The sequence below is a fragment of the Micrasema longulum genome, unplaced genomic scaffold (genome assembly GCF_059751315.1).
Source record: "Micrasema longulum isolate JH-2025_06_02 unplaced genomic scaffold, ASM5975131v1 h1tg000196l, whole genome shotgun sequence".
Taxonomy (NCBI): domain Eukaryota; kingdom Metazoa; phylum Arthropoda; class Insecta; order Trichoptera; family Brachycentridae; genus Micrasema; species Micrasema longulum.
Window position 1 is genome coordinate 163,787 of NW_028277401.1, and position 23,328 is coordinate 187,114.

The 23,328-nt window shown below is 34.3% G+C and overlaps 1 protein-coding gene across 8 annotated transcripts in view; it reads left to right on the forward strand.

Moving 5' to 3' along the window:
* sm (heterogeneous nuclear ribonucleoprotein L) overlaps window positions 1-23,328 on the forward strand; it is a 117,614-nt gene that overhangs the window by 35,130 nt on the left and 59,156 nt on the right. For all 8 annotated transcript variants that reach the window (XM_088243208.1, XM_088243206.1, XM_088243210.1 and 5 more), the window contains exon 3: window positions 14,093-14,144. In XM_088243208.1, the coding sequence (XP_088099334.1) occupies window positions 14,093-14,144 (52 nt within the window). The remainder of the gene's footprint in view (window positions 1-14,092; window positions 14,145-23,328) is intronic.

A 23,328-nucleotide genomic window follows, 5' to 3' on the forward strand; every position in this document is an offset into this window, starting at 1 on the left:
ACAAATGCTGTTTGTAAACAAACTTGTTTTTACCGTTTTCTATTTTTGTCCTATTTTTACTATGAAAAGTCAATTAAATTAAATTTCAGAAATGAATTCCTTGACTCTGATTTATGCAAAAACGATACCAAACACGACCTAGTAGTCGAACTGACTTTGATTTAAATCGTAGACTGACGCGCGGCAGATAGACACTTTGACCGCCCCCCCCCCCAATGTGTATTTTTAATTTTTATATAAAATTGTAAAATTCAATATGTCCATGTACTTGTAATTTTCTCAAACTGGACGGTTTGGGTAGGTAGGAAGAAATTGCCCTAAAGCAATATGGCCGCCCTTATGTGTATATAAACTGCAGAGGCGAATCGTGTATAGAAGCGATTATGCGCAGCTTACCATTATATTTGGCTGACCATAATAATGTAATGCTATTATAACTTTAGAGACAGAGGGAAACGCTGCCAACCGGGTTTAAGCAACTCAGTTTGACCAAGTGAACAACTGTGCCAAGCGGCTTGCTTTAATCACATTTTGCAAGGTCTGCCTTATAGATGTGTAGAAACGTAGAAACCCCACTATAAGGAAAGATTTGGATTATATATAGTTTTATTATTAATTAATGTTATTTATTTTGTTTTCGAGTGATTTAGTGTTAGATAATTTGAGTCTAGCCTGTTACTAATAAGTATTAAAAAATTATGTTAAAAAAAATTTTACTCAGTACTTCATAGACCCTTATTTATTTTAAATTGTACAAATTGAGCCATATTTCCCTATTGTTGACGAAGAAAAGAAGAATTAAGTTTGTTATGGTTTTGCATTGTGTTTGCATGGCAGAATTTATACGATGAAACTTCTCCGGGTATAAGTTATAGTTATGATAATTGTTATCAGAAGTTAAGTTACTCGGGAGTTTGGAGACGGATAGAGCCATGTTTCTCGAGCTGTGAGTTGTGAACCTCGGAATAAACGCCGTGCTCAACGGATCAGAAACCTGAACGAGAAATTGTTCAGAAATGAGAGAATGACCATTCTTATTCCGAATAAGTTTTTTAATATAACCCTTATCGTCATCATTTCTCCTTTTGCACCCAATGGCGAGAAATACACCACAAACTACTAAACTGCTAACTACTAAACGTGGACACAATACGAGAATATCAGAAAAATATCATATACAACCTTCTAAAACAAGACAAGGACAGTCGAGACTAATAAGCCTTGGATTGAAATTATACAATAAACTACAAGACAACACTAATCAAAAAAAAGACTCAGACAACCTTTACAAAAGACGTTAAAAATATTTATTTGTGTATCTGGGAAGCTTGTTTACTAGGGATGGAAAGACCAAGAAAGATATTGAAAGGAGGGTGAGAACGGTGAGTGCCGGGAACAGGGTGAACGCTGCACTGACATCTACTTTGGCAAACAAATGTTTATCGCAGGAGGCTAAACTAGCAGTTAACAACGGAATTCTAGTGCCAATTCTAATGTATGGGAGCGAAGTATGGAATTGGAAAAATGACGATGAAAGTAGGTTAAATGCTGTCGAAATGCGATCCCTCAGGCGAATGTGTGGCAAAACGATGTTTGATAGGTGCGGTGCACAAATGTCGAGATCCGTGAACTGTGTAAGGCTGAGATATGCATTATCGACAGAATCAAGAAAGGGGTGCTGCGTTGGTTCGGACATGTAGAGCGAATGGACAACGAAAGAACGGCTAAAGGGATCTACGATGCGAATGTTGATGGATGCAGAAATAGAGGAAGCCCGAGAAACACATGCCATGACCAAATCTAACAAATACTTGAAGATGGACATATTATGAGAAAGACATGGCACGTAAATAAGCCTTTAGTATAATTGTGATATGAAACAGAGCTTTGTGATTTTCCTGTTATTTTTACCCTTTAAAATGTATTATTATTTAACTTAATTTTTACATTTATTCTCAATTCAAACATTCGGAAAATCATCAAGGAGTTTCCTACTCAAATCCCTCCCACTAAGGAAAATCCAGCCCTCAACTTCTTTCTTGAAAATAGCTTTTGTCCTTGAGAGCTTAATACACTCTTCCAAAATATTGAACACTCTCGGTGCGATAAATGAGAGATGTCTCTGAGCAAAAGTCGAACGGGTTTTGGGTATGACATAATTCATGCTCTGGGAAAACTCGTCCGGACATCTTGCTGAGACCTCTCCTTATTGTTCGACCAGAAGTGCTTCTTTTAGGTACAGTTGTCTTATATTACGCACTAGAAGTAAGGAATTATTTTTTTGCAACAATTCACGGACTAACTTCGTAATTCACTCTCCTATACCCAGGATACACAGGTATGGAAATGAATTAGATCAAATATTCGATATTTTCAATCAAATTCTGTTCACGAATTAAAACGAATTCTCAATCGTTATTTATTAGAAAAATAATGGATTTATTTTTAAATATAATATTAATTTAACTTTGTTTCCCGGAATACGTGATTTTTATTTCTTTATTTAACATGTTAGACATAATTTAAATTGTACATTGGTGGATTTATTGCCAAATGGCAACTTCTTCCAACCAACTGATGATGATGATTTCACTAAATAAAAGTTTTATTTAGTTAATTTAATTTAAGTTTTTTTTTTTTTTTTTATTGTTCAAAAACTTATATTTTTTTAAAATACTTGTGTTGTATTATTTTTTTAATTATTATTATCTAGTTATTCTTAACTTTTCTGTGTTATATTTATATTTAGAACATAAGATTTTCTCATGGTTATTGTTATATTTTATTTATAGATGTTATGTTTCTTAATAAAAATAATGATGAAAGTAGGTTGAATGCTGTCGAAATGCGATCCCTCAGGCGAATGTGTGGTAAAACGATGTATGATAGGTGCACAAATGTCGAGATCCGTGAAGTGTGTAAGGCTGAGACATGCATTATTGACAGAATCAAGAAAGGGGTGCTGCGTTGGTTTGGACATGTAGAGCGAATGGACAGCGAAAGAATGACTAAAAGGATCTACGATGCAAATGTTGATGGATGCGGAAAACGAGGAAGACCGAGAAAGACATGGCACGATCAAGTCCATCAAATACTTGAAGATGGACATGTCAAAAGTAGGAATAATCGGCGTGCGTGCATAAGAAGATGTATGAATGTAGAGGAAGCCAGGTCTGTATGCCAAGATAGAGTGTTATGGCGTTCTATCCTCTCTGCCTACCCCTACGGGGAAACGACGTGATGGTTTGTTGTTGTTGTTGTTGTTATGATTCTTTTTTACTTTTTGTTTTTTTTTATTATATCTTCACTATTTTTTTTAGTTTTAATTATTCTTTTATTTATTGTGCACTGCTGTGCCTTTTTCTGTAAATTATTATTTTTTGTAAAAGGTTCCTTGAACCGTTGATGTATAAATAAATATCCGGCACCATCATGTATTGGAACAACTGTACTGACGGGTATGTTGGAGGGTGCCGGAATATTATTATCAACAATAATTTCTGTGAATTTATGAGAGGCTTTAAAATGGATGCCTCACAACCCTCCCAGCCAGCTATTCCATAGGTTGCAGTGGATTGAAACAGAGCAAAAGACACACTTCTGAGAGTGCCAATATCCAGAATGTCTCTAAGAGAGCAGAATAGATAGCACAACTTTCAGCAATTGGATTTTTATTACAGGGCGCAAACGTAAAAAAGTAAACTGTCATCAATGTTTGACATGAAAGTATTACCAATCGAAAGCCAATTAATGTAAAGCAAACATTAGTCCAGAGCTTACTTCTTCCACTTCTTGATTATGCAGAAGTATGTTACCCAGATGCTAAATCTGAATTGCTTGATAAGTTGGAACGATTGCAGAATGTTTATAAACATAAGAAAAGTGGCATGGTTGCTCGGATTACAAAGGGGTAATTATTCCTATTTTGAAATAGAGCAATCTCTTAATCTGTCTTCATTGGAGAGACGTAGAACTGAGATGGACCTTATGTGCATTTTCAAAATACTTAATGCTTTAAGTGATGTCCCATCTCTGTTGCAATTAATTTCTTTTCATGTTCCCAACCGTGTCACCAGAAGTCATAATCTGCTATTTATAAAATCTTCTAAGAGCAACTTTGGTTTTTATGCCCCAATGTCCAGAATGTGTAGATCAGTCAATTCATCACACGACTTGGAATTTTTTGGGATAGATCTTCCGGCTTTTCGTAGATCTCTTCGCGACTAAACAGTGTGGGATGAAGTTGGATTGGCATGGTTTAGCTCAAAATTTAGGTCTTTCGTTTTTTTTTAATATATTGTATACAATTATTGTTTTGCCCTTGTTTGTCTTTGCTAAATAGTTTTACGTTCTTTTTGTTCAGTTTCTTGCATTTATGTTTCTTCATGTAACTGTTGTAATTGGCTTAGGCCGTATATATAATAAATAAAAAAATAAATTATAGCTTTAACCTTCGCAAATTCTACCACATAACCGAATAGCGCACGCAACTACACCGGCTCAGTATCAGGCGTAGAAGAAACATTCAAATTCTATTACTTCTTCAAAATATTTTGAATTATCCCACTTCGCCTAATTATCTGAGCGAGCTCTTCCAACCTTCATCACAACATGGACTATCTCTTCGTTCTAGTAACGAGAGAACCCTTTTAATACCCTTTCACCGCTTTAATTTTCTTGCCTCCTCTTTCACCGTAGTAGCTGCTCGATTATGGAATAATCTACCCACTAATTTTAGAGACGCCCTGTTTGGTCAGATCCAACGCCTTTCAGGTATTGTACACTGATAACAGAGGGAATTAGAGTTTAGTGGACTGTATGGAAATCGTTACTCACTTTAAAAGTTCTTCCGATTATTTCCTTTATGGAGCACTTCACTATTGTTGCAGCACGGATACCGGTATCGTGTAGATGATGATGAACTGTATTATTAGGCCTGTTTATACAACACTAACTTCACTTTGTACGAAATATGCTGACGCAGGATATGATAAAGATTTATCAGAGTGACAACTTTTCACATGTGACTTGCTCACAGGACGGTAGAAGAACAAGAATTTGAAATAGGAAGGATTTGGGAAGGAACGGGATATCTAGAATCTTAAATGAGTTGCCAGTATAGAAAATATAAAATCAGTACTTAACACGCCCTTTTTTTGTATACATTTAAATGGGGCTAAAACTCCGTTGTGCACTGCCAGTTTAGCTTCGATTCTGTCTGTAAATGCTATTCTATGGCTCAAATTTGTTACTAGATACCGATTTAATAGTAACTACAAGAAAAAGCATTCACATTCACATAATACAAGGCTAGCACAACGCGAAAGCTTGTCAGTATCGAGGTTTGTAAACAAGTATGGCTAAAGATCACTTTATTATAAAATTACTTAAACTTTTAATAAGATTCCTAAGATGATTTTAAAAGAAAATGTTGACAAGGCTTTTAAGAAAAAAATAATTAAATGGTTAATGTGTAACAAAGCTTTATTTTGATTATTATTTAATGTCATCTGTTTTATTTTTTATAAATAAATTTTGTGTAAAAATTAGGTATGCTTTTAGTTCTTAATGATGTTTATATTACTTTTTAAATTTATATAATTTCTCTAACGTTTCTCTTTGTAAAGGAAAAATAAGAAACCTGCTGACAAGCCGGTTTCGCGGTTTAGTGGGTTTCATTATTTGTCTTTTTATATTTTCTGTTCATGTTTTTACCTTCTTTAATAAAAAAAAAATACATTTTTTTTATTAGCAATTACTGTGCGTAGTGCTCCATTCATTATTTTGCCCGCATTCAGTCTCCTTTCAACATCTTTTCCTACTCTTCCATCTCTTGAAAACATGCTTCCCAGATACACAAATTTGTATATATAGTGTTAAATAAATCAAGTTCCATCACGACAAAAATAAAACATCTGTTACTTTTGATTCGCCATTCAATCTTGTACGACCAATCCAAGAAAGGCGAAACCTCTATTGTTGCAAGTTAAATTGTGCTGTTGCCGCTTTATTTAACTTATTTCTCGAACGAAAGAATATTTTCCGCCGTATCGGATAGTTGCGAGTTATCAAAAATGTCGACTATTTCAAACACTCGTAACTTTCCGCCCGGAGAAATGGCTTGTGACATTTCCGCGGCGGAACTTTTGTATGGCCCCTTGCCCCCACCCCTCGTGCTATACACCGACCCCCGCTCCTCTTGCATTTCTCCGCCCCCGCCGCCCTTCTCTCCGCGAAGGAATGCCTCGAAGTCTCCGGTAGTTCGTGGACTCTTCGGGCGAGAAGCGCATTGAAAAGAAAAAGCTGTTTTTGTGTACCCGATGAAAACTTTGACGCTGCCCTCTGTACACGGTGACACGAAACCCCAACTCCCCTATGTTAAAAAAAAATGTTTCGTCTTCATCAAACCCTTGTCCGCGCACGATGACGCATTATTCTGTTGTTGAAGGTGGGGATCAGTCACTGGCGGCACCTGACCGAAAACATTGGCAGTGCATTTATTTACATTTTGTCAACTTGTAACTTGCATATTAAGTTCAATAATATTATAACAATATGACAGATCTGACGTGATAAACGGGTAATAGTATGACAGCCCGCGCATCGGAACCAAGAACGCTAAATTCGCCTAACATTATACGCACGTTATAGGATACTTAATAAACTAAATTCGTACTAAAATCATGTCACTACGCATGTTCAAAGTGACATTGCAAACGCACTTTAAACTTCAAATATGCGCATGCGTTGGCAATGCCCGGAGTATGTATATTGTCTTCTCCCTCTAACGCACGATTCACCAGTATGAAGCGTTGTCTACCTCCCTCAAATGACGATCTTAGGAGAAATTACATATTTCATACAAATTCAGGGTAAAAAATTGTGCAAAACAGAACATGCCCAGGGACGATTGCGCATGCGTAGACAAGATGTGAAAATCGTCCGCTAGAGTCGATTTCGCTAGATCTTTTGGCGCTAGTATTAAATATTATGATGTTTACGAGTATAATATTGCAACGAATGCCTGTTTTTTTGTAGCTACCTATAATATATTTTTACTATCCATAAAATTACTCATTTGTTTGCACATATTTTTACTTGGCAGTGCACTGCACTTATGCACATACTCAGCACCGCCTCTGGGATCAGTGCTATACTCTTCAACCTGTGAAGATCTATTGTGACCGGTACTCGTGAATAGTTCTCGCCCTCCAAGTCCAGGTCTTTAAAGAGCCTGGCTGCTTTATTTACTTATTTATTTTAGATAATATAGCGGTATTTTTTAAAAAAATATTTCAAAGGCGCTGTACAGTAAGCATCCCAACACGCCTTGCAGCTACAGAATGCATAGTCGTTTGGGATTATAGTTCCACATTTTCATTAAGATAAAATTTTAATAATTTTATAAGAGCTAGATTACTACACATCTTGCAGCTACATAGCGCACGGACGTTAAGAAATCTAGCCCCCAATTTACGCTGCACAAAAAATGAGTAAGAAGTGTTTTTAATTTATAAAAAATATTTTACATATTTTTATTTATTTATTCACAATTTTTGCTTACAAATAATAATTAATAATAATAATGTGACCTCACTGGGGTTTCCCGTGCCGAGGACACTTAACAATATACTTTTTTTAAATTACATTTAAGAATAAACAAAGAAGACTAACTTAAAAAAACGAAGATAATTAACAAATATTCAGACAGTTTTGAAAACAAGTTACATCTATATTATTTATATTACAAAACACACAATGAAAATAACAAAAACCTAACATAAGCTATACACTTGTGGAGCAGTCGATTCAATATTGGTATGGGCGAATGAGACAATCCATTTTACTTCTTCCTAGCTCCACTATCCATTTTTTTATAGCCTTTTTGAACATTTTCTCGTTACTAATTGTTTTAAAAGATAGTGGAAGTAGGTTATAGATTTTAATTGAATAATACTCAAAATCCTTTTGTCCGAAAGTGGATTTAGTTTGTATTTGTTTAAGTTGTCTATGTGTTGAGGATCTAGTGATCATATTATTTGTATGTAATGTATTGTGGGGGTTATGTCTTTCATTTGAGTAAGAGTAGTTTTTGAATCTGTAAGTGAGTATTGTTTTAGCGTATAATTGTTTTGGTGTCATAAGTTGTGATTTATAGAATATTTCTTCAGTTGATGTCTGTATCGGGACTCTAAGTATTATTTCAATTATGGATTTTTGTGCAACAAATACATTATTTAAAACTGTGTCACTCGCACCACCCCAACCGATTATACCGTACTCTAAAATTGATTGGCACAATGCAAAATAAATCTTTAAAAGTTCCTGTACATTAATTATATTTCGAATTGTTTTGAATATATAGAATCTATATTACATGTCCTGCAGCTACAGTGCGCATAGGCGTATAAAAATCTAGACCCTGTTTACAGTTGAAATTTAATTTAGATACAATATGAAAGCTAGCATCACAAAAAAGTATTGCAGCCACAAAGCGCATCGACCAGTGGAATTCCAGGAATATAAAATGATTTTAAAATGTTTACAATAAAAAGTTACAATAATAATACATCGAGCAAAGAACTAGTAAGTTTGGCAAGTTTAGTGAACATGAAACAGCACAAAAAGTAAACGACAAAAAACTAAACAAAGATAGGATTCCTCGTGGTTTACAAGATCACGAAAGCGGTGACCGATAATCGAAGGGTCGGTGTTTTAGGCATACAGGGTCCATTGTCTTTTCCCTAGTACATAACTGTAAAAACATTTGGTTTGCAGTTGCTTGCGTTCTGGGAGATAGAAGTTGCACGTGTGTGTAAGTAGTGTAGGTACCGAGGGACTGCTGTGTGCAAGGCGAGAATTCTTATTTTGCAAAATCTCCCTCTGCGAACCCCAGATACATTCAATTATCGGGCTGTTGAGTAGGAGGCGAGCCTGTTTACATCCTCAGGTTAAACCAGCGGTCTTCCGAGGATGCGGCTTCTTTTATGATGTAAAGCATCACACTCACCAGAGGCGGTTCCTTAGTATGTGCATAAGTGCAGTGCACTGCCAAGTAAAAGTATGTGGAAATAAATTAGTAATTTTATTAATAGTAAAAATATTTTATAGGTACAAAGAAACAGAGATTCGTTGCAATATTATACTCGTAAACATCATCATATTCAATACTAGCGACGAAAGAATTAGCGAGATCGACTCTAGCGGACGATTTTCTCATCTCGTCTACGCATGCGCAATCGCCCCCGTGCATTTTCTGTTTTGCACAATTCTTTACCCTGAATTTCTATGAAATATGTCATTTATCCTAAGATCGTCATTTGAGCGAGATAGACAACGCTTTATACCGGTGAAACGTGCGTTAGAGGGAGAATATAATATACATACTCCGGGCATTGCCAACGCATGCGCAGATTTGAAGTTAGAAGTTCGTTTGCAATGTCACTTTGAACATGCGTAATGACATGATATTATCACGAATTTAGTTGATTTAGTATTCTATAACGTGCGTATAATGTTAGGCGAATTTAGCGTTCCTGGTTCCGATGCGCGGGCTGTCATCTGTCATACTAGTGCCCGTTTATCACGTCGGACCTGTCATATTGTTATAACATTATTGACCTTAATTTATAAGTTGACAAAACGTAAAGAAATGCACTGCCCATGCTTTCGGTCAGGAGCCGCCAGTGACACTCACATAGACCTTTTATAGGCGTTTCCTCATCTGCACTGTAGAATCTACATCTAGAAGTTTCAGAAATATTAATTCTAGCAAGGTATTGTTTGATCTACAGTGCCCTGGGTGGGCTCTAGTGATAACACTCACTTGATTTCGGCTGAGTTTTAGTAGGTCGAAAGCAAACCTTTGCGAGTACCTTTTTATCAGCTACTTTGCACGGTGTTAACCAGTTTGAGGAACACATTTGGGCAACCTTCCCCAGGGCCTATTGAGACTGTCTCAGCTCCCAGCCTTGCTAATTCGTCAGCTTCCTCGTTACCGTCGATGTTGCGAGGATGCGTAAGGCAATGCATTGTTAAGTCAAATTCATCGTGTCTCAATAATTTATTACCGGACGGTACAAAGGTCCGAGGCTCGAACCCCACTCTTCCCAACTTGATTCCCATGTTCTATTATTGAGTTATTTACAACTCGTTGAGAATGGCCGTCAAAATTGAAATATTTACGCTAATATTTCTTTTAAAAAAATATTCTTTCTGTAATCATGTGTCCTTGTGCATTATCTTTTTTTTATTTGCTGCCGCGTTTTCCGGCGCACCCGCTCCCGCCCGCGGGCACGTTTTCTCATCACAGCCGGTGTTTTCACACAGCACTGGGTGGCACGCCGCGGTCGGCCCAAAGCCATACAGTCCCGCAATCCAAACACGGTGATGTTCGCTGTCAAATAAAACGGAACCTTTTGTAAAAAAAAACTCAGCCTTTTTTATCTAAATTTGTTGCAACAGAGGGAAAACATTTTTGAGAAGGAAATATGATAGTCTTAGTATTTACAGGGCTTATGACCTGTCTTTTGCTGGTTTAAGTGGCCACTTTACACACTGTAACATACACCATTCTGCCTATTTATTTATTATGGATAACTTATATAGCGCCATTTTCGTAATAAAATACCTCAAGGGCGCTTTACATGGTGATTCTATTGTTAAGTTAATTTAATTGAAGCTTTTAAATTTGTAATTTAATTAAAATAATTTATTTTGTTGTCACGTGCTACGGATTTATTCAAATGATTTAGAGAACAAGTGGGTTTTAAGTTTTTTCCGAAACATCACTTCACTTTCACAGCCTCGCACCTCTGCTGGGAGAGCATTCCATGCCATAGGGCCTGCGACCGCAAATGCGCGTTCACCAAATTTAGTGCGCTGTTTGCGTAGAGGTATAATAACTTTTCCTCTCGCCGTAGACGTAGCTGATCTAAGCGTGAGACGCCTGTCAGCTAGTTCATCTGGAATGCATAGTTCCCTTAGATATTCCGGAGCCGAGTTGTGCAGTGACTTATACATAAGCCAACAGAGTTTGTATTCGACCCTCTGTGGAAAACGTAGCCAGTGTAGTGTTTAAACATCCACATTTCCTCATTTCTTCCATTTGTTGACTCTTTAACCTTTATCATGCGGGTGAGATTTATCCGACTGAACCAATTAACCTACCAGCCAACGCCTGAAAATAATTTTTAAATTTTATACTTCTTTTACCAGATGTTTTGAGTATGTCCAAATGTCCCGTCGCAATAGCTCTTCACAGGTCCACCACTAAGAATGTCCAAATGTTCAAATCATACGACATACTCAAAACAGTCTTTTTGATTATTCTTCTTCTTCTGTTCCACATCCGCTTCTAAGTGGAGCATGTGGACATCACAAGTTGCCTCCAGGAGACCCTATCGCCAGCCAGCACTCTCGCTTCTTCCCATGTCAATCCAGCGTCCCTTAATTCCGCCGAATAAAGTCTAAAGATCGTCATTGACGGCCTTCCAGGACGGCGCAATCCCGCAGGTTTAAAGAAGAGGCAACTTTTTAAATTACTAATTTGTAATTGTCACAATCATTCAAATAACTTAAGATAAATTCAAAAACGAATTTCTGCATACGTTTTAAGCAAAATGTTAATGTCCTCTAATGGCCGATATGAATATCAAAAAATTTATTACAATTTCAAAAAAATGATACGATAATTTTTTTTGCAAACAACGTTTTTTTTTTTTTTTTTTTTTTTATTTATTCAATAGCATAATTATACATTTTTACAATTTAAAAAAAAATTCACTTGCTATATTTTTACTAAAACTAAAATCCCTCCGAGCCACTTTTTGTAGCTTGTTGGTGAAGATTATTTTTGTTGAATTAAAATTGTAAGCTACACGCTGTTCTTAACATCAAAACATTAAAAAATGTATGTCAAAAAAACAACAATTTATTTATTTACATATAAGTACCTAAACTTATAATATTAGAAATCAAATACTGATTTGAGTCTACTGAACTCTTTATTTTATTTTTACAAATATAGAAAATATAAAAACAAAAATTTCGTGACAATTGTTTCGCCTTGTTATGGCATTTTCAAACGAATGCGAAGATTATATGGATTGAATGTCCTTACATAGTTATATAATTCAAGGTACTTAAGTAGAAAATAAAAATAATCTTATGAACTATAGCATGTAGGTACATTAATCATAATTGAGGGAAAAACCAATGGTTTAGGGCGAGGCTAAGTGTTTAATAGGGAATGGGGATTTTGGTATTTATATTTGAATTTCGGGATAAATATAACAACGTAATTATTTATTGACGTACATGTATGTATTGTGAGATAATTAATGAAGCTTTATAGTTTTACAACATTGGATAATTGTTGTCGAAAAAATTATTTCTAATATAATAAGTTCAAAAATGTCTAATATTATAAGCATAGAATTAAGAATAGTCCAGAAACCGCATACGCACATCAAACAGAAGGCGACTCAACTACTCATAAATTAGTAGGTTTACGTTTTACCCTATTAGTTTCTTTGTAGACGTCGCTCAGTACGCAACTCTTGATTTGAATTCAACTATGCCGTGTTGTGTCCTTTTAAAGTGTAGAAATACTGCTAGGATCTTAAAGAAACTGGATGGCATCACATTTCATGTGTAATTAACAAACGAATGTTTAAGTAGCAAATGAATTACTTAAAAATTGAATTATTTTTCCATCTGTCAAATTGTCGAAGAAACAAATTGGAAATTTGTTGCCAGGGTAGATTTTTTTTTTACCCTACTTTGCTCATTTAATATAAGAACTAATAAAAATTAGACCTCGGATTAAACAACGCCGTGGGGAACATTAAAACATCAAATATTATTTAGCAAGATATAAAAATATCCGTTTTGTGTCAAATAAAGTTTGTTTTATATTTAAGTTCAAAGTTCATAAATTCAATTATTTTTATTAAATGACCCTTTATTTATCTAATCTGTTGTGTCAATCAATGTTTCCGCGTGCACAATAAAATTTTAGAGAAATTAACAGATTGATATTCTTTTTACCTTACATTTGTGTTATGATTATTTTTTTTTCCCGTCAAGCAACATTACCCGGTGACTTAACGTATGCACGCGGCGAAAGTGTGCCTAAAGCTAGGGTTTCCTAGGACAGCGGTGCCCGTATCTTTACGGCTGAAAATTAAAGCATACTTCAGGGGCATGTATACCAATATAATAAAATAACAATCGCACTCTCCAAACCCGCGAAATTTGAAAATTACCGTTATTTTTGTGAACATACCTCGTACCATCACAAATATTATACAGGATCAGAAACACAACAATAATAATTATAATAATAAAAACAAATATACGGTACATCAATATGGTAAACAGTCAACTAAAATATTCAGAAACTTATCATATAATGTAAAATGTTCATTGATACCGAGACTGCATAGGTTAGGTAACACTTATAAAAAGGCTGCAGACATTCTGTCCAATTCTTTACCATCTTATAAGTCCACAATATCAAGTTTATTTGTAGCTGCTCGTCAAACTATTATTGACAATTCAATTTCATAAATTAAAAAAAAATACTTACTTGTTTATTTTTATTACCTTATACTTGTTTTTTATTTTTTACTATTGTATCAAATTGCATTGTAGTATTGGCAAATACGCATTTCATAGATACATATTTTTATTTCTTATTTTTTCGTGATAATATATGCTTGCTTGTTTATTAATTTAACTAAAAATGTCTTTCTTGCTTACCGTAACACTTTATTTATTGTTTGATTTACAGAATTTATTTCATAAGCTTATATCTTTGCATTTTTTGTTTATATGCTTACTGTTTTTTCTTGCATACCTTTGTTATTATTGTTTTTTTTTTTTTGACTTTGTAAAACTTTTTATCATATCCTTTTTAACTAATTCCACATTTTTTTATGTAAATTCTGTTTATTATTTAGTATGTTAGCATGTTTTTCATTTTTATTTTTTGGAAATGCCTTTTGGGCGTTAATGAACAAAATAAAAAATAAAATAAAAATATGAAAATCACGCCAAACTTCTTAAATTCTTTGTGTTTTTGTTTCAGCCGGAGAGACTAAATGTGTTCAAAAACAACCAAGAAAGCTGGGATTATACAAGTAAGTTCTATTCTCTTTAATATCTAGTTTATTCCTGGCGAAAAGCAACATCTTTCTGTTCCAAATTATTTTTTTAAATAATTTTGAAAAAAAAAACTGGAAAAGCAAGAATGTTTAAATTAGTAGGTAATAAACGAAAAGCCACGAAAAAGTTTTGTAAAAAATATTTAAAGTAAAATAATTGTGACAAAATGGGTTTCATGATAAAAGACAGGGAGGACAATTGACAAGCCTTAAAAGCCGTTTACTCGCGGCTAAGGCAATATTGTTTTGTCTCAGGACTCGACATTGTCCACGTGTAAACAGCAATTTGTAGGACCAAAAATCGTCCCGAGACATCGCCACCGAGATAGATGGACGGGCAGGCTATCTCCGCGGAACGACGATTACCCCCACCGCCGCGCGCGGCATTGTCCTCGTGTGAACACGCACGGATATCACCTTGACAGAAGCGATTTGCTCGACGCGAACGTGTCGCTCCAGAAATTTTTTTTGGCGAAAATGGAGGCGGATTTTTAAAATGATTATTTAGTTCATTTTTTAACAATTCGTACAAATGGAGTAGTGTAATAGAAAACTAAATAAATAAACATTGTTATATTATGTCAATCTTGATAACTGAATGATCGTATCGGCCATTCGATGGCATTAAATTTTTAAAAATGAAATATTTACTCTAAAACTTACTTTAAAAATGAAATATTACATCCAATTTTTTTTTTTTAAAGTGTAAAAGGATATTTAGGGTTTTCGATTTGTTTAAAATATTTATAACATACCATAAACTAAGGCAAAAAATAATTTATTTCCATGTATCGTTTAATCATCGCTACGATTTTTTAGTTTTGTAATTTATTTAATTACTCCGCGCGTGACGTCACTTGTTCCTCCGGCGAGCTGTCCTGATTTATGAATTGAGGATAACTATGTAATTTATTTTATTTTATTTATTTTTTATTTTGTTTATTAAGAAAAATATTTAAAAATCTTTCTTTTAATCTTCCTATTGCCTTCGGGGCCCTGGACTGGCACCTGAAGCGTAAGACTGATCACCTATCCCTGATCACCCTATCCTCCATTTAACAAAAATGATCAATAGTTGAAAAAAAGATGCGCTGTAATTGGATTGTCAATGCTGTACTTATGCGGCATTAGGCTAATCAAAAAAATATAAAAAAAGCGAATAAGCAAATTATGACGGTAAATAAGCTATGTGGGCATTACAAGTCAAATTAAAATTAAATAAATACTTATTCAAAAATAGTTCCGGAATGCATCGATTCAGTTTGAATATGAGAGCCAACCATTCCCGCAAACAATTGTTTAATATGCTTTGAAAATTGTACGTGTCCAATTATTGAAAGCGCACAACTTAATTATTGGTAAACCCCATTTTGTATGGATTAGAAAATAGAACAAGAAATTTGTCGGATTATAACTCGGAAAATTACATTTTTAATTTATTATTTATTTCGACGGCTTACGCCTTTGAAGTATAAAATAATATTAAAAAATCACAGTGGGATAGCCTGAACAAAACCTTCAATTAAAAATATGCTCTGAAATACTTGAATCGGTACACCATATAAAATATTCCGGAATAATTAATGATATATAAAATATTCGGGAATAATTAATGATATATAAAATATTCGGGAATAATTAATGATAAATAATTTAAATGGACAGAACACATAGAATATATAACGCAAAAAATTTGAAAAATTTCACATATCTTCAAGTCGATACGTAACATCTTATCCCTAATTAAACTCAAACAACTATATTATATTTTATGTAACTCAATTATAACTTATGGCATAATAGGATGGGGAGGCACTAATAAATTGATATTAAAACCTCTCGAATCTGCTCAAAAATCAATCATTAAAATAATGTTTAAAAAGCCCTTCAGGTACCCCAGCGTCAAGTTATTTGAGGAATTTGAGATCTTAGATATAAGGCAATTATATATTTTTAGAATAATAATATTTGTGAAAGTAAATTATTCTATCAAATCCCAAAATTAACATTCCCACACTACCAGAAGTCAAACTAGGGGATGGGTCATGGGGTCCATTACAAACTCTGAATTCGGGCAAAGAAATTTCAGGTTTATGGGCCCTAAAATATTAAATATGTTACCCAAAGATTGCAAAACCATGACCCGGATTCAATTTAATAAATTTGTAAAAAAAAATATTATACAGCACTCCATTATAATAACATTATATTTGTATGCATGGGTTTTTTTATACTTCAAAATGCAGTTTTTCGAGAATATTTCAAAAACTGGAGGTGATAGGCAATTTTGGTTTTCACATTTGTAATAAAAAAATAATTGTGCATCAAAACCATCAAACTAAATCTTCTGGCAAAAACATTTGTTGTGTTGTGTAGTATTTTTTTTTTTGAAAGTTCAACTGTAATTAAACGCCAAGGTTGCAAGTGAATAGGAGAGAAAAAAATATGAGCATTAAGTACTAATTACAAACGTAAATAAACAAAAGGTTTTGTTGCTAACACTTTAAAACGCATCGAGATAAAAAAATATTTCCATTTTACCCCATACATTTTTTTCGTTAGTATTTTTTTAAACAACGTTAGACTCAAAATAACGAAAAATTGAACATCACAAATATTGTTACAAATTAGATTTTCTACATCAAACAATTTTTTAAAAATCGAAATAATGACTTTGGTTCCTAAGTCCACTGTTTTCCAAATCCGGACCACTGTGCGTCGGTCTCGTCACCTCCGTCAAGCCGTTCAGAATGTTTTCTCTCAATATTCAAAATCGCGCAATGGCAAATTCAGCCATCAGATGTGGCTCCCTGCAAGCGCTTCCAGGGTCTCTCACTGCTGCCAGGCCATATAGTCGTGAACTCGCCGAAACAAAAAATTAAATTAAATTAAACACTGAATTTACGTTTTATACGAATATTTTCTACGTCGCGGTTAACAGTTATTTCGGAAGACTACGATCGTTGATCCTGGCAGTAAGTGGCGGGTAGCAGAGGTAGAGAGAAGGGCGAGCGATCAGTGCGTCGGTACTTTAATAGGCTTACCTACGTCACTGATCGTCTGGTTTGCTAACGCCGCAACTGTCGCGTTCGTAGGCTGGCGGTTCCTATTTCTGAGGCACCACACCCTTTTGCGTTATTTTTCCCGCCTCAACGACCCCTAAGGTACTATTTCCGTTACATGCAATACGGGCCTCGTCGTGCATTGTGTACGCGACCGCCATCAAATCGCAAATCGCCGTACAACGGTATGCCCACTTCCCATTTCCGCCAGCCGGCTCTGGTTAGATATTTCCGAGTGCCGCGCCGTGACACTAATTGATCCGTGGATTAATTAAACCCTGCGGCGGCCATGTGCCCCGTCCTGCACACACGAGCGGGGATCATACCGTTTCGGCCCTGTCAATTAATTTATTTATTTTATTTATTTATTTATTTATTTATTCACACTCTTTATCAAAATACAATTCCATATTCACTTTGCCCAGCTAACAAGGGTACATACCCCGTTCCATTATTGTTTCATTATTTGGGCCAACTTGCCTGCGACGTGAAACAGCACCCATTTCAAATAATATTCATTGTCTGACAGAGAGGAAAAACATATTTTAGGGGGGAACGTGGAGTCTTAGCATTCACAGGGCTTATGACCTGTCAATAATAATCATAACAATATTTGTCTGATTTACAAAGCCCAATTTATAGAAGCATAGAAGAAACATTCACATTCTATCACTTCTTCACAATATTTTAAATAATCCCACTTCGCCTGTTTATCTGAGAGAGCTCATCCAACCTCTTCCACAACACGGACTATCTCTTCGTTCTAGTAACGAGAAAACCCTTTCAATACCCTGTCACCGCTCTAATTTTCTTGCCTCCTCTTTCACAGTAGTAGCCGCTCAATTGTGGAATAATCTACCCACTAATGCTAAATGCCTTGAAATGTCACTATCTAAATATTTAAATTGTTCCTTTATCCTTCTTCTTTCCTTACCATCCCCTCTCCTCTCTTCATATTATAGTGTTAATTTTTTTGTATATATTTATTTTTGTTAATCTTTGCTTTTAATTTTTGTATAAAATTGTAAGATTCAATATGTCCATGTATTTATAATTTTCTCAAACTGAACGGTTTGGGTAGGTAGGAAGAAATTCCTTTAAGGCAATATGCCCGCCCTTATATGTTTATATATTGTATATGTATATAAAGTGTCAAATAAATAATTAAATATTTTTTTGTGCAAAATCACCCAAACACAAAAATCAAACTTTCGACTGCGTTCATTTAATCAATATACGTTTATTTACTCAAATCCTCTCCTTTATTGCTTTCGCTTGATGAGGCATAGTTGAAGATAAATTCCCTCTAGCGATTACAAAGATATACTACCGACACCCCACCTTCAAGTTTTGGGTAGGTACATCGATATGAAACAAGGGGAAGCGTACGTCACGGTGCAAATATCTACGCTCTAAAATGAGATAGTTTCAGTATGACGTCATAGTTAAAGATAAAAGTCTCCCGACCGACTACAAAGATATAGTACCGATAACCCCCACCATCAAGTTTTGATGTAAGTAAAGCGGTTTATACCGACCGGTCTCTTCCCCCTCGATACGTTTATGTACGCATTAAAAGTGTCAAAAATTTTGTTCCACCGACCAATTTTTCATTTGATTATGATTTATTAAAAATTTTAATCGTTTTGAGGTTGGCACCTTTTTTCTTAAAAGTCCATAAAAATTTGAGAGAGAAATGAGTAAATTTGAAGTCGAATTAAATTCTGAAATAACTGTCAGTTTAATAAAACGAACGCCTAGATTCGAAAATAACAGTTACCACTGTAAAAAAAGAATTTAGTTATTAGATTTTTTCCATCTGTTCTACTATCTTTCTGAGAGAACGTTTCGAGAGTCGCCTTTGTGATCGCTCAGTACTGCCTCAGTACTACCCCATTTATCTATGCAGACGATCGTTAAGCATATCGTTTTGACAAAATTAAAAGTCATACAAAAATCATATTTAAGCTAGCTCTTTTGGCTTGAATTGGGATTTATTGGAGTTTATAATAGCTTTGAAGTGGGCACTTTCTATCACAGAAGCCTATTTAAAATATAAATGAGAACTATTTTTAATGTTAATGACGTAAGGAACGCGGACAAATTGTTTGCGGTCATTCATTGGCTTGTTTCGATCATATGCTGTCGATATGACAAGTAGGTAGAACATACCGAGGTAAGATACAGATAGTACAGAAGTTAAGTATACCGTCTCGATATATACAGATGAAGATATCGTTCATAATCGAGGCACTGGCGTCGGCACGGGCGTCTTGGTGCTCCAGAGAGTAGATACAGTTTTCTATCACTGACGACATAAGGGGGCTTGAACTGAATGACGGATTAAAAAAAAAAAATACGTATATATTTTTTTATAAATTTATTTCTATAATATAAATTATCAGTATAAATTTCATAAAAGCTACATGTTTTATAAAAATTCTTTACATATCTACTTTTACACATCTAGTAAATGTTATCACTGTAACTCTCCAAAAAAGAGAATAACTCTTGTGCTTGGAGAGTGACTTACACTGTTGCAGTTATTTGTTATTTATTTGTTTATTTATTTATCAATATACACGGCACGCAGTGCCTTTTACCTTAAAAAGATACAAAAAAAAGAATATTTTACAATACAATGATATTTGTTCATAAAATTATAAACTCTAATAAAAAAAACAGAACTTTGGAAAAAAATTGATCGGAACCAGCATGAACACGATCACAATACTAGAGAAAAGAACAAAATTAGACTTCCATTTAGGAAAAAGGCACAGTCACAAAATTCAATTTTATTTAAAGCAATTAAAAAGTATTACGAAACGGAAAAAAAATATTTATGAAGAAAAAAACATATCAAAATTTAAAATAATGGTCAAGACATATGTGATAAACAATTTATAAATTAAATATATTTGCAATGTTATTATTAGAACACACATAACAATATGTATGATATGTGTGCCCTACTTTAAGATTTAAATAAATAAAAAATAAAACATTTCAATATAATGTGAAAAACTTAAAAATTAAATATAAGAGTATTATATTTCATAAATACTATGCATATAACACAGCAGTTTTGTATGAAGAACATATTTAGATGTAAAAAATAATTAAAATTCTAAAAAAACGCATGACCTGACATTTTTTAAAGTTTAGTTGCAACGATGCGATCCCTCAGGCGAATGTGCGGAAAAACAATGTATGATAGGTGCCCTAATGTCGAAATTAGAGCAGAATGCAAGGCTGAGTTAAGCATTATCGACAAAATTAAGAAAGGTCTTTTGCGATGGTTCGGTCATGTGGAGCGAATGAATGATGAAAGAACGGCTAAAAAGATTTATGATGCGAATGTGTCTGGTTGTAGAAGTCGAGGAAGGCCGAGAAAGACATGGCATGATCAAGTACAACAAATTCTTGAAAGTGGTCATGTGAAAAGTCGGAATAATCGACGTGCGTGCATGAGAAGATGTATGAATGTGAAGGAAGCAAAGGAAGTGTGCCAGGACAGAGTGGTGTGGCGTTCTATCCTCTCTGCCTACCCCTCTGGGGAAATGGCGTGATGGTTAGTTAGTTAGTTAGTTAGTTAGTTGCAACTTGTTCGTCGAACACCACATAACCATTTTGTCAACATTTTTCTGTAGAGTTAAACAATCATTTACAGTGTTAATTACTTTAAAAATATTCATATCGTCAGCAAATCACAATACCTCTACATCATCGAATATGTCTATTACATCATTTACAAAGATAATGAACAGTATTGGACCCAAGTGGGATCCCTGAGGAACACCACTTGTTGCAAAGAAGGAATGAGATTAAATGTCATCAATTTTTACCGTCAGTATTCTACCAGTACCTAGTCAGTATTAATACCCAGACTAGATAACTTATTCACATGAATTTTTAAACATGCCTTGCTAAAATAAGAGTTTTTATAATTTTAAATATGAGGACATGAGAATTAAAAAAAAATAAATTATTTATACTTGCCCTTGTACCGAATTTGGTTAGTAGAGGAAGAAATACAATCAATTCGTAATGAAAAAAAATTGCTTGCTTGTATGAGTGAAGAAACACATTTAGTCTTTAAAGGATTCGGATATGTGGTGGATGCTTTCAATATTTACTCAAATCTAGCCATAGCAAAGCATTGCCGGGTTCAGCTCGTAATATAACATTATTAAAAAAATATGTAGCTACATAATCAAATTAATAACTCCGTAGCTTGTGAAATCCTGTTCTTGCCTACCGACATTTTGACAAAATATTGTTTATGAAATATGCGCTGAAATTTTCGACAGCGAAAATTGAAATTGCGAAGTTGAAATTCATATTATGAAACCGCCAGTTTATTAACTGCTCTCCGCTGTCTGCCATTCGCTAATGTGTCAATATCCGAATGGTGTAGAGTTACCCATATTTCATATTATGACGGACGTCAGGCCTCGTAACAGACAAAGGGCTTGTCATAATACTCTGCTAATTCCCGTTCGCTTTTCTTCCGCACTATGGATTTCTCGCGCACAGAGCAGGACCATATATTCTATTTTTTATTAATTTAGAAAATATACATACTAGCGGAAGGGGTTTAAAGTCTGTTCATTATTACCAGAACTTCCAAATAAACAAACCAGCCGCGTGATACCCGACGGAGAATAGCCTATGTACTATCTTCAAATTTAAATACCTAAATATTATTTATGCATTTATTCAACACTTTATATACATATACAATTTATATACATATACGGGCGGGCAATATTACTATGTAGTCTTAAATTGTGTATCTTTTACTAACCTGTATCTGTATTTTTAATAATTATTTTTCTAAATTCTTCTTATTTTAAGATTCTTTTAATATAACCGAAGGGAAAAAATGTACTTGTGTTTTTTCTACTGCAATATATGTATGTACTATATGTAAACTCACATATTTTCAACTAATATGTAAGATGACTTTTTATATTTTCTTATTTTTATTAAAGATTAAAAATATTGTGTAAAATACATGTCAGTTCTTTATATTTATATATGTAAAACATGTAAAAGCCCACAAGGCGTTTAAATAAATAAATAAATATCATCTTAATCTAAACGGCACAGTAAAATTATAGTAAATTGACATTTATTAGATTCGTTGGTACCTATTTAAATTTGATAATATCATAATGACTTTAATAAAAATATCAATAAAAATGCCTCGGTTTAAATGTATATTTTTTTAAAGTAATATTATTAGCGTTCTTATAATTTATTAAAATATTTCAATTTTGGTGACCATTTTCAACGAGTTGTAAATAACTCACTTTTGGAAAAATGGAGATCAAGGGGGGTTCAAACCTCGGACCTCTGATCCACGGGACCACAACCCGATTCGAATAATATAGTAAAACTTAGCCAAAGAGATTTTCAACAATGTTTGAGTATGTCCAAATGCTTGCAGACTGGCTGGATTTTTTCCCTAGGGAATTATTTATATTTAAATGTATTGTAACAGAGAGGGAAAACATTTTTCAGAAGGGAATATAGGAGTCTAGGCATTTACATGGCTTATGACCTGTCATTGGCTGGTTTTAGTGGCTACTTTACACACTGTGTAACATTCACCATTATGCCCATGTTTAAACATCCACATCCACATTTCCTCAACTCTTCCATGTGTTGAATTACTCCCTAGGGAGGAAATCCAGCCAGTCTGCAAGCATTTGGACATACTCAAACATTTTTGAATTAACTACCTGGTAAAAGAAGAAGTATAAAAATTGAAAAATTGTTTTCAGACGTTGTCTAGTAGGTGAATTGGTTCAGCCTGATGAATCTCACCCACAGGATAAAGGTTTCAGCTCTTTTACTTCACAAAAGTCAACAGATGGAAGAGTTGAGGAAATGTGGATGTTCAAAAATGGGCAGAATGGTGAATGTTACATAGTGTGTAAAGTGGCCACTTAAACCAGCCAATGCCAGGCCATAAGGCCTGTAAATGCCTAGACTTCCATATTCCCTTCTCAAAAATGTTTTACGTCCCTTTTGTAATTTGTTAATATTTCTTTTAGTGCACTTCTGTCTAGTTTCGAAAATATGCATCTCAA